The sequence below is a fragment of the Pinus tabuliformis genome, chromosome 9 (assembly GCF_031772625.1).
Source record: "Pinus tabuliformis cultivar Carrire ecotype Pingquan chromosome 9, CPIR1, whole genome shotgun sequence".
NCBI classification, from domain to species: domain Eukaryota; kingdom Viridiplantae; phylum Streptophyta; class Pinopsida; order Pinales; family Pinaceae; genus Pinus; species Pinus tabuliformis.
In genome coordinates this window covers 1,936,962,522-1,936,974,960 of record NC_142307.1, presented here as the reverse complement: position 1 = coordinate 1,936,974,960, position 12,439 = coordinate 1,936,962,522, and the positions used below count along the sequence as shown (strand labels likewise).

The 12,439-nt window shown below is 34.8% G+C and overlaps 1 protein-coding gene across 1 annotated transcript; it reads right to left on the bottom strand.

Annotated features, from left to right (window-relative positions):
* Positions 1-1,192: 1,192 nt before the first annotated feature.
* On the bottom strand, positions 1,193-7,025 carry LOC149156711 (potassium transporter 26-like). Its single transcript, XM_089438446.1, has 9 exons — positions 6,882-7,025; positions 6,527-6,694; positions 6,095-6,317; positions 5,366-5,620; positions 3,579-3,629; positions 3,085-3,345; positions 2,841-2,893; positions 2,325-2,694; positions 1,193-2,123 (listed from the first exon to the last, which is right to left on the bottom strand). Exons 2-9 carry the CDS (start codon positions 6,692-6,694, stop codon positions 1,249-1,251), a joined length of 2,256 nt encoding a protein of 751 aa, XP_089294572.1. The 5' UTR covers positions 6,882-7,025; the 3' UTR covers positions 1,193-1,248.
* Positions 7,026-12,439: the final 5,414 nt, after the last annotated feature.

Genomic DNA, 12,439 nt, shown 5'->3' with positions numbered 1-12,439 from the left:
AGAGAAAAAAAAAAAAAAAAAAACACATTATTTTTTGATTCACACGCACGGTGTTCCAACTCAGACCTGGCTGAGTAGGCTCGGACTCGGCCGACCGAACCAGTGCATTGGCCGGGTTAACTCAAGGAGACTAAGGCTCAGACCAACTCGGTCGAGTCAGTTTCGAAAGGGTTGAATCTTAAAACACTGGTTGTAACCTCTGCCACTAGCTTTCCTCTTTGTGAGACCAGGTCGTTGACGTTCTCCTATTGCAAATTTAATAACCACGTTGCCATTATTTCCTCTTCTGCCATTGCACGATGCACTGTCATTTCTCATCGGCTCATCTGCCCCAGCCTGATGTCTTCACCCTTTGATCAATGATATTAACTCTTGTGTGGTATCCATTGATCTGATGCATTGTGTGCATTAAACGCCACTGAGGGCTGGCGCCATGTCCCTCGGCTCATTTTCTAGGTGGGGCAATGATATCCTACCCCCTCCACCACATTTGTCACCCATCCATAATTAAATAAATCTATAAATAATGCATATGTACTACTACTCGTAAATCAGGAATTAAATAAATCTATGTTAATAATAATGAACATCTACTTATAAATCCGAAATTAAATAAATCTATACCAATAATAATAATGCATATATACTTCCATAGAATTGAATCACAACCACCTTAGATCCTACTTATATGAATCAAATATCTACTTATCGATTATCTATTGAGATCGATAGCCCTGGTACCCTCTCAATTAGACATGGCTGCCTTTGCGTTTGGACCATAGCTCCATTGAATGTCGGCTCGATCTGAATTTACATGCTGCCGCTGGTAATGGGATGACTGGATCAAAACCATTATATCTGCGGGAGTTTATTTTTCAACAGAGGGCCACATTCCCAAAAAAAACCCATCACTCCAACTATATTTCATTTGCATGTAATCTTGCAATATAAGCAATGTGAATAGAGAACCAAAACCTATATACTGTTACTATGCTCGTGCCACTGAATTCTGCCCCTATTTATTTCTCATACATGAAAAGCGTGGAATTCCTCCATAAAAATTCAAAACTATTGACCTCTGCTCTGTGCAACTTAACACAAACAATATCCCTGTTAAATTTCGATCCAAACTGTCAATGACATTTCAGTGGAGCCATTACAATCAGAATGAACAAAATCGTGTTAAATTTAGAAAAAGTGTTATAACATTGTTATGATACATGATGTAATATAATGTTTAAGTAGGCCTTACATTTCATACAACATTCCCACTTGAAACAGTTGGGCAGGTGGGATGTTCATGGTTGAAATGGATGACCTACAATTATCTTGAAGAAACCTGTATAGCTTGTCTATTACAAACCTTTGAAAACCACTGGTATTCGGACTTGTTCTCAGTGTGGTTCTTCCCGTGACAAATATAGCTCCTTTACTCATGGCTAAGTCAAGATCCCTTAGTTCATCATCATATGCAAAATTGCTGGCTTCCACCATTTCAATATCCAGAGAGGAAAGTTCACTTAATCTGACATGCTCTTTTATACTTCCAATAACATGATCTAGAAATTCATGTCCTTCCACATTTGGGACATCCCTATAACCATATTGGGCTAAGCATCTATACACACCCTTCGGGCCAAGTTTTGCAACATGGAACCTCTCATTAGAAAGCACTGTCTTCACAGGAACAAATCTTATGGTGAGAATAATTATAACTTTGTGAAGGGAGTTGACATTAGTGACATAATGATTTATAATGGGTGGCAAACCATATATAAGATTAGAGCAGAAGAAACAGACTCCTGGTACTCGAGAAATCTCCATGTTGTCCAAAAATGCACGCAAATCTTCTATCTGCATTCTTCTTTCCAGTTCATATTTGTACTTCTTCTGTCTTCCATGACTCCAAGAGAGCATTATGGCAAGGAAGACTGCTGAAATTACAAAGGGCACCCAACCTCCTTGTGGCACTTTATTCAGCATGGCAGTCATGTAGATGCCTTCTACAAGGCCAAAAAAAAGGAAGAATGCTGCTATAAATACAATGTGTATGTTCCAAATGACAAGCATGACCAAGGTCACTAAACATGTTGTAATAAGCATGACCCAAGCCACAGCAACCCCTGCCAGACAAAATTCCATTAACTCTCTTAAAGTTGGAACCAAAGTAGGCATGCTTGTCCTCTTTGCCTTTTATACGTAATGACCATTCCTCTAATTTTGCTGGCAATGTAAGATTGTATAAAGTAATTTTGCTTTGTGCACTAATGAAATATAAGGTACATTTGTTTTAAAAAGAAAGAAACAAAGAAATAAGCACTTACCAAAGGCATTGCCGATTTGTGGCCCACCCCTAAAACCCACCACAATAGCAAGGCAGAGAATCATGAGGACATAGTTAACCTCTGGAGAGTAAATCTGACCCTCGCTGTCTTGTGAGGTATGAACAATTTTGACTCGAGGGAAACACCCAAGAGCCATTGATTGTTTTATAATTGAGAAGGTTGCAGAAATCAATGCTTGACTGGCAACTATTGCTGCTAAAGTGGCAACGATAAACATTGGCCAATACACAGCATTTGGTATTGACTTGTAGAATGTATCACTTATATGTCCTGGATTCTTGATCAAGTAAGCCGCCTGGCCAGCATATGTGAGAATTAAAGCTGGATAAACCATCAGAGAAAAGGCAATCTGCAGTAAGAAGCAGAAAGTTCTTATGATGCTAGACCAAGAAACACCCATAGAGCTTAGAAGCAGAAATTTCTTATGATTCTAGTCAATGATACACCCATAGAACTTAGATGGAACAATTTTTTGATTGTGGAAATCATTTGAACCTGAATAGATCTCTTATTGAAGTGGCCCAAGTCAGCAAACATGGCCTCCGCACCTGTTTTAAACAGATAAAAGGCCAGCTAAGGCAACGTTTCTCTTAGTAACAAGTGATTAGAGGATATACACTGTGAGATATGAAATTAGTGTTTAACAACATAAGAAAAGATATTGCTTTGACTTGAAAAAGGTAAACAAATTCAAAGTTTTAAGGCACACATTATAAAATATCTTGAATTGAGCACAAACCTGTTACACATAAGAAAACAGCTCCCAGCTTCACCCATCCTTGCTTATGATTTTCAGCAAAGAAATAGAAAATGTAGTGAGGTGACAATGCCTTGAATACACCTGGATAATGTGCTCCAATATTATAGGCCCCAATAATGGCTGTTGAAGAGAACCACATAACCATTATAGGGGAGAACAGGAAGCTCACTTTGGATGTTCCGAACTTTTGAAGAAAGAAGAGAAATACAAGAATTACAACTGATACCAATACAACAATATCTGCGTACAAAAGAGTCAAGAATTTTTAGGGATTATAATGTCTAGCAGGGTTTTCAAGGAATCCATAATCAGCAGTATGCAACAAATTATATTTCAGACATACGAATACTTTGGTGTTATTTAATATGTTTGAACAACTCTATGAATTGAAGGATATAGACTTTAGAGTTTAATGCGAAGATGCTATAATTTTGTATGTCAAAGGGTACATTATTGCTCTATATATTACTTACCCTGGCTCATTTTTGGGTTCTTTGACTGGATTCCTTGAATAGCTGAGAGCACTGCCCAAGTCGAAAATTTGAAATAACAAGAGTAAGATATAGTTGGAATGAAAGCATCAAGGAAATGATTTTATGGTTCGGTAAAGTGAATAATAATATTTAAACCTTGATTTTGAATCCTGTATTCAAAAAAAAAACCGACTACTTTTGGAAAAGGATTGCGAATAATAATCTTTACTGGAAATTTCACTTATTATTTAAAGAGTGTGAATTGGTTTGACCCGAGGTTAAATATAACCATGTGGTTATTAGGTCCTTACAGACCTTCCATTATGATCCCAGCTTTGTGAAAGAAAATAGTTAAATTCTATTAGCTTACTTTGGCATACACCCAAGAGAGGGCAGGCCCTACCCAGATGGGCATGGGCTCATTAGCGAATTTCATAAATGGGTTATTGTCGAGACACTAGGCTTCCCTGGTTGGGATTCTCTATTCTAGACGGCATTACCACTAAGACAACATTACCACTAAGAAAGAAGAAAAATACACAATTTCGATGTAATAAACTCATTGTACTGTGAGTCAATTGGGGTTATATCTGGTGGTTGGTGGTCAGGCAGAATGGTTGTTATCTCTCCAACCAAAATTCAATTTCATGTAAGTGACATGATGATGAGAAATATTGTGATAATAATCACATGCCTAAGAGTATTGTTGTATTGATACTCACTCTCCCTCTGAAACTTGAGAAAAAAATGATTTCCCATGAATATTGTTGTATTGATACTCACTCTCCCCTGAAACTTGAGAAAAAAATGATTTCCCATAAATATTGTTGTATTGATCCTCACTCTCCCCTGAAACTTCAGAAAAAAAATGATTTCCCATGAATATTGTTGTATTATCCTCACTCTCCCCCTGAAATTTGAGGAAAAAAATTATTTCCCAACTCACTGTACTGTGGCACTCCTTCATGAAAGGGCAGCCTACCCTAAATACTATGCTCTCATTCAGGTCCCGATTCTTGTGAAGGGTACTGCCGAATAGGTTTGGTTTTGTTGGGTCTCAGGACACCACATATCTCCACAATGGTATGATATTGTCCAATTTGGGCCTAAGCCCTTATGGGTTTGTTTTTGGGCTTTACCCCAAAAGGCCTCATTCCAATGGAGATATTTGTTCATCCTTATATACCCATGATCCTTCCCACTTCTACCACTTCTAATCAATGTGGGACTTTGTTCGTATACCCAACAATCCTCCCCTCGAACAAAGGACCATCGAGCCTCCCCTCAAACCATCCACAGGATTCTCCCCTCTCTACCAACCAGGATTCTCCGCTCCAATGCGTTGGTGGCTCACGCCTTACATGGTAGCGCCACCGGTCTCGAGAGCTTGCTCCAGGTCAACTCCTCTTCACCGTGTTGGTAGGCAAGACACGTCCATGAAGAATCCGGAGCACACCGCCTGTTTAACCGAGCTCATCCACAGGCTTACGGGGGCTCACCATCTTTGTTTCGACATTCCGAGGATTCATCTACTTGGGTAACCTCCACAATGGTATGATATTGTCCAATTTGGGCCTAAGCCCTTATGGGTTTGTTTTTGGGCTTTACCCCAAAAGGCCTCATTCCAATGGAGATATTTGTTCATCCTTATATACCCATGATCCTTCCCACTTCTACCACTTCTAATCAATGTGGGACTTTGTTCGTATACCCAACAGGTTTCACTCTTTTGAAAAGGGTTCGATGCAGATGGACGAATGAAGTTTTTAAAGAGGTAAAAGACGAACCTGATATTGCAGGCGTCAGTGCTCCATCTCCAATTACCATGCTAGTGCCAAGCATAACAAAGACGAGCAAAATTCTTTGAGCAGTTGAACTTTTCTCAAGCATTTGCTTTGTCTTGGAGGAAATATCCAGGACATGTCCTCTACTGAAAAATTTCAGATTGGCATCCGAGGGTAGACGGCGAAACTGTTCACCAGTACTTTTCCCAACAATGTTCACATGTTGACATAACAAGGAGTAGATTGCAAAAGTACCACCTGCAAACAGAACCTGGGTAACATATTAAAATTGAATCCAGTGGTGCACAAGAATTACAGCCTAATTTCTGTTCTACTTAATGTTAAAATATAGCCATCTGAACACTATGAATCTTTCAAATCTATTGGATTGGAGTAAGATAAATTTGACCAATTTTTTTCACACAACAACAAAAGAAATGGGCCTTAAACATTGTTATCTGAATTATATTAGAGAACGCAAACGAATATATATGTACTTAAAACAGTTTGCATAAAAGCCTGCTTAGAGAACAGGGATAACTCAAAATATTGGGCACTGGTTACAGCCGAGAAAACAGTTTGCATAAAAATTTGCATCAAAGCCTTCAAGATAGATTTACTGACTTAAGAACGATGAGAATAACCATTATTGAACCCAACCACCTAAACTAAACTCAACTCGCATAACTCAAAATATTTTATAAAAAAACAATTAAAAGGGCCTGAAGTTACCTTCCCCATGATCATCCGCTCGGAGGACAATGAAAACATACTTGATCAGAGCTATCAATGTTAGGGTCCAGAATATGAGGCTGAAAATCCCCAATATATCTTTCTCGTTTGGCATTTCAATACTAACAGAAGGGAAGACATACAAGGGAGAAGTTCCCAAATCCCCATACACTACTCCAAGTGTTTGATAAGCTAAGAGCAGAATTTTCCAACTTCCATATTTCTGCATATACAGCAAGTAAATAGTTGGATGATCTTAAAAAACATCAGAACATAGTAAATTAAAAACATGTCATCTGTCATTAAACCACAGCCAATCTTTAAAACATCTCATCCATCATTAAACCACAGCTAATCTTAATGAGATTAGAAGTGATACAAGGAAGTTGAAATTTAAAAACAAAATCCTCCAACATTAAAGATCAACTGTACCTTGGTCTCTGAATGCTGAAACAAGAATGACCCCGGAATTGTCTGTTCCGTTCCATCTTCATTTATGATACTCTTGTAGATTCCATTTTCTGATATAGGTTCTGCAGCATCCATCTCATTGCTATTGACAATTTCTGATGTAGCAGAATTGGACTCTAAATCCTCCATCTAGAATGATAAAGCAAGTAAAGCTTGTGTAAATAAACTATCGCATAGGTTTACAAGTAAGAAAAAACATAAACCACCTAACGTTTTAGGGTTTCATCACCAAAATTTCAACTGGAACGAAATCGAAACTGTAATAAGTTTCACAGGTAAAACCTATAATAGAAATGGACTAACAGTTGAACAAAACCTGAGAAGTTATATAAATCTTTGGGGATTATCACGTGAAGCTCCGAACGGAAGTGCGTGTAGTAGGTGTAGTAATCTCCTAGACCACAGCCGAAGGAAGCAGTATTTACAATCTCATATATATAATGTTCTCTGCAGCTCCGGATTTCATGGGTTTTTAGCATGCTATAGTATTTTTAATAATAACAGAATTGAATATACAATAGCTAAGTCAATTATAATTATCTGACGTTATCTCTAACATGTTAAAACGTGTAATAATATTCAACTGGTTAAATATTATTATTATTATTAAACCTGTTATAATATTTTTAATAATAATAGTTTATAATAATATTTAATATCTCAATTATTATTTATTAAACCTGTTATAATACTTTTAATAATAATAAATCACGTTAACGACTACCTGGATTACAAATTTAAAAAATATTTAAAATCACGGATCTTGCCGTGCAGCCTAACAAATTATAGAAAAATCCGAGTTTGCTCTTCGAAGGTTCCCATGGGTGGACGACACTCACCTGACCAAACACATACACACATCCCCGCCGTGTTTCATCGTCTTTCTTACATTTATTGTCTCCACCACCTGCTCTGTGTTTGCCATCTATACGCATTGTGTGCATTTCGTGAATCCTATCCTGTGCTGCATCCCGTGTATGCCACGCTATATGCCTTTCACGTTGATCCCGTGTATCCCACCCTTTGCATCACCTGAGTACTTCCATTTCACACTTAAATTTTAAGTTTCAGTTTATTTTTATCTGGTAAGAGATTTATCAATAAATAATGATGAAACTAATAAGAAACTAGTAAGACACATAATAATATTTTAGCATAAAAAACTACACATGAAGATAGAAATACTTCAACATAAAAATAAAAGTTATAAAAAATTATAAAAGGAAAAATGTTATTTAAAGCATTTAGCGTAGTGAATTATAAATGAAGGAATTCAACTATATTTAGATATCAACTATATTTGTAGGTTGAATTAAATTTGATATGCAATAGAAAAATTAGAGTGATACAATAGAAGGTTGGTGGGCCCATAACCCATAGTTTCCATTAAAAAAAATTGGCCTTTATACATTTAGTTGCAATGTATACTTTGCTATAGATTTTTTTACTTATTAATTATGTGTATCTACCAAGTGAGCTTATAAAGAGAACCACTTACTAGCATGGCTTATAAAGGCATTAACATATAGGCACTAACATATGGTGCAAGACAAGTGTTATAGATGCCCTGAAAATGGTTTTAAAAAAAATGAAAACAATCAAATTAAAATCATACTTCAAATTTAAATATTTTGGTCCACAAGACATAGAATAGTCAATTATAAAAGGTTAAGGTTATTGTTAAGAAATTCCTTGTGTGAGAGAGAATATGTTCCAAGTGCAGACAAACCATTGTGAAATTTTTCATCAAATATTATGGAATTTTCTTATAAAAGGTATTTGTCGTGAACATTATTTTTGTAATCACACCTTTTGTGCAAAATCCTGTTGCAAGAGTTCTAATCCCTGAATGAAGGCATCCCAACAAAGCAAAAACAGTACAAGACATATTTTACTAAAATGCAAAGCATTCATAGTGAAATTAGAAAACAAAATCATATGACTACTTGTACATTAGGGGAATTACGCCTACGGTGAATCTGAGCCCTAGCAAGTGATGAAATGTGGGAATGACAAGACTACCATGCTGAGAAACTCTTGTGTTTCCCAAAGTCCTACGAATTCTACTCTCCTCTCAAACTTGTGTAGTATATGAGTTTCTGGAAATTACTTGGATATATCAGCTTCTGGAAATATTGATTCTAGTATTATAAAATACATACTTGCAAATTTGTTGTATAACTCGTCCAATATCAACATCAGTCTCTCGAAATCCTGTCGTATACCTCATCCAATATCAATATCAGTGTCTCGAAATCCTGTTGTATACCTCATCCAATATCAATATCAGTCTATCGAAATCTTGATTATTAGTATCAGTTTTGACATCAGTTTCTGGAAATCCTGATTTTAATTTTATAAAATACATAATCACAAAATTGTTGGACGCCTCAATCAATATCAGCATCGGTTTTTAGATGTCTCAATCAATATCAACGTCCACTTTCCATCTTGTAGGTTTTTCTTCGCCTGTCTCTCATCCATTCAAAATTAGCCGTTAGTCAATTTAGCCGTTGGAGACTCTGCTCAGACTATTTAACATGCTAAGCTGGATCTGTTTCTTCAACTTGTCTTGACGATGAAACACACTAGTTGGTTTGAAACGCGTCGACAAATGTCTGTTTACATGTGATTTACGCTGAAGTTATTCTTTCAACTATTATGGATCACAGAAGCCTCAATTCAACTATGGAAAAAAATTCGTCTATCTTTTTTTTTCCTATCCTTGAGAAATTTTTTCTCACTCCATTTGATATGGGAAAAAATAGTTTATGAATTTTTTCCCCAAATTTTCCATTCCTTCGGTGTATCTTTGCACCTTTTGGGGCAATTGCTAGTATACTTTTATTTAAAATTGTATTAGTAGATTGTTATAAAAAAATGTACGGGTGGTTTTAACGAAGAGCCAATATGCCAAGCATATTTTTTGTCAAAGTGTTGAATAGACAACCTAGCTAAGGCGAAAAGGAAGAAAGGGACATGTGTAAGATTGAGTTTGGAAAATATTATTTTCATATATATAGCAAATTTTCACCCATAAGCATATTTATGTGAACTTTATGTGGAAAGAGGTTCGTTGAATTTTGTTTTTTTTAATTGATAATGGACTAGTGGATTTAATGAAGAGAAAATATGCCAAGCATATTCTTAGTTTCAATGTTTAATCTACAAAGCAAGTTAGGTTGAAAGAGGTTTGTTGAATTTTGTTTTTTTCCATTGATAATGGACTAATGGATTTAATGAAGAGCCAATATGCCAAGCATATTCTTAGTTTGAGTGTTTAATCTACATTGCAAGGGGGGAAAGGGAAGGAAGATGATAAGATTGACTGATGAATTTTCTTTATTATTATATGTTATGGTGAAAGGAATCTTGATTTAAATGTTGATTTAATAATTAAGAATGATGCATTTAATAAATTAATTTAATATGTTAAAAAATGAATCTTGATTTAATGTTGATTTCATATGAATCTTGATTTAATGTTGATTTCATAATTAAGGATGATGCATTTAATAAAACGTGAAAAGTTAAATAATATGATTAAATAATTTGTTCAACTGAGTTAGAATGAAATTAATACCTTTTTTTTTATATTCAGAAAATAATATAATATATCAGAAATGAAACGTTGACCATCAAAGTATTTCTTTTATATTAAATTAAAAGATTAATTTAATATGTGAAAAAGAAACCATGAAATAAGTAATTCTTTTGTATTCAGAAAATAAAATAATATAATAAAAAATAATACAATATGTCATAAATGAAACAACAAACATCAAACATTGATCATCAAAGTACTTCTCTTATATTAAATTAAAAAACTAATTTAATATGTGAGAAACCATGAAATAAGTACTTCTTTATTCAGAAAATAAAATAATATCATAACAAAATAATATAATATGTCAAAACAACAAACATGAAACATTGATCATCAAAGTACTTCTTTTATATTAAATTAAAAAATTAATTTAATAGGTAAGAAAACAACCATGAAATAGTACTTCTTTTATATTCAGAAAATAAAATAATATCATAAGAAAATAATATAATATGTTAGAAATGAAACAACAAACATGAAATATTGATCATCAAAGTTATTAAAAGTTACATAATTTGTCTTATACTCACAAAATAAAATAATATTATAGATGAATGTTTATTTTGTAGGTTTTAACCCCTTATAAAAATTACTTGCATACAAATTCTAACAAACGAAAATAAACAATAGCAAGAGCATAACACATAAAACAAATATACACATAAATTTTCCCCTGGATCCCAAAACCGAGACTACCAGATTGATTTATCATTATGTTCCTTTCAATGTTACAATACATATATATACATGCCGGAGCATCCATAACCCCAAACCATTAACCCTGGATTAGAACATAACTGTAGTTCCCTTGATTGGATCTAAAAAATACCACGGACCTGTTGAAGCCTCAGATTTCTGTTGCTCCAACATGGGGGATAACCACCTGGTCCGGACCTTAGAAAACAACGCCTTTTCCATTTGGTATGGTGGCTCCGACTGGGGATGATGGGACTAGTTTCCCAATGTGGGTTTGGAAATGATGATGGGTGGTTTTCAAGTGATTGCAATAAGAATAATGATAACTAAATGACTTATTCTGACATGCAAACCTCTAATTAACTTAATCTAATATAAACCTGGGTATTCTGTGTGATATGCGATCTGAAAAAGATATATGTTTAGTACGTGGTAATAAAGATCATTTGCATGTTAAACAGAGATGATAACATATAAAGATAATTTCTTTGACTAAATAGTTAGTCAAAGAAATGTGGAAATTATATCGCATATATTTAATGATCATATATGAAATTAAACACTTTCAGCTAAGTATCATGCAATAGTGCAATTAACACATAACAAAAAGAGCATACTCCATATATAATTCATGAAATGAAATGTTATCACTAATTAGTAAAATAGAACTAATCATACAAGATAAAAGTATCATATGTGTGTGGTTCTACTCATTTGACTAGTGATGTAGATCAACTTCTTTCTTCAACCAAATTATTCTCCAAGCATACAGTAGTGCACTAACAATAGAAAGTAGTTTTATATTCAAAAGTAATGACCATGTTCCATAATTTCATCAAAGCATCTACAAACTTACAAAAGTGCATTCTTTGCAAATGTTTTTTGATAAAATCATGGACCCTTCTCTAAATGCATGAGAAGGGTATAAATACTATCCAACTAAAGTTCAAAAATAGATTATACAAAATATCTGAGGAGGTTTCAAACAACCTTCCTCTTAAATAACAACTAACTCTAAAAATAAAAGTGATTTGGTGACCAGAGGTTATGAAGATGTCTTGCTGTCTGCCAACTTTTCCTTGAGGTCGCATATGTTGGACATTGGTTTTACTTGAGGAGGTGCCCCGAATTGCGTTCTGACATGTCCTATGAAGATGGCATCTGTAAGAGGTGGCAAAATTATTTGCGTTGAATTAAGTGAACAATTTAGTGTCATAATTTGGCTGTGAGGTTTGACGAGAAATTGCCAATATGCCTTCCAGTCAGTCTTTGATAATTTTGTGATTGCCTCTCTTTGGATTTTCATCTTTTCTTACCAGTTTTTATCCAAGTCTTTCAAATCTGGTAGTGATTTTGGATCACCTTCTTTTATCAAGTTGGTGGTGTGCAAAGTATGATTGACTGCCTCTACTATATCCTTTGCCACTCCTGCTACTCTTGCTACTGACAATTCTGCTTGCTTGATCTGCGCATCCAAATCTATGAATAATATGTCTTTGTGTGTTCCTTCAATCTTTGGCAGATTAATGCTTCTTCCTTCTTCTGATTCTTTCCATTCAATATAGTCAGAG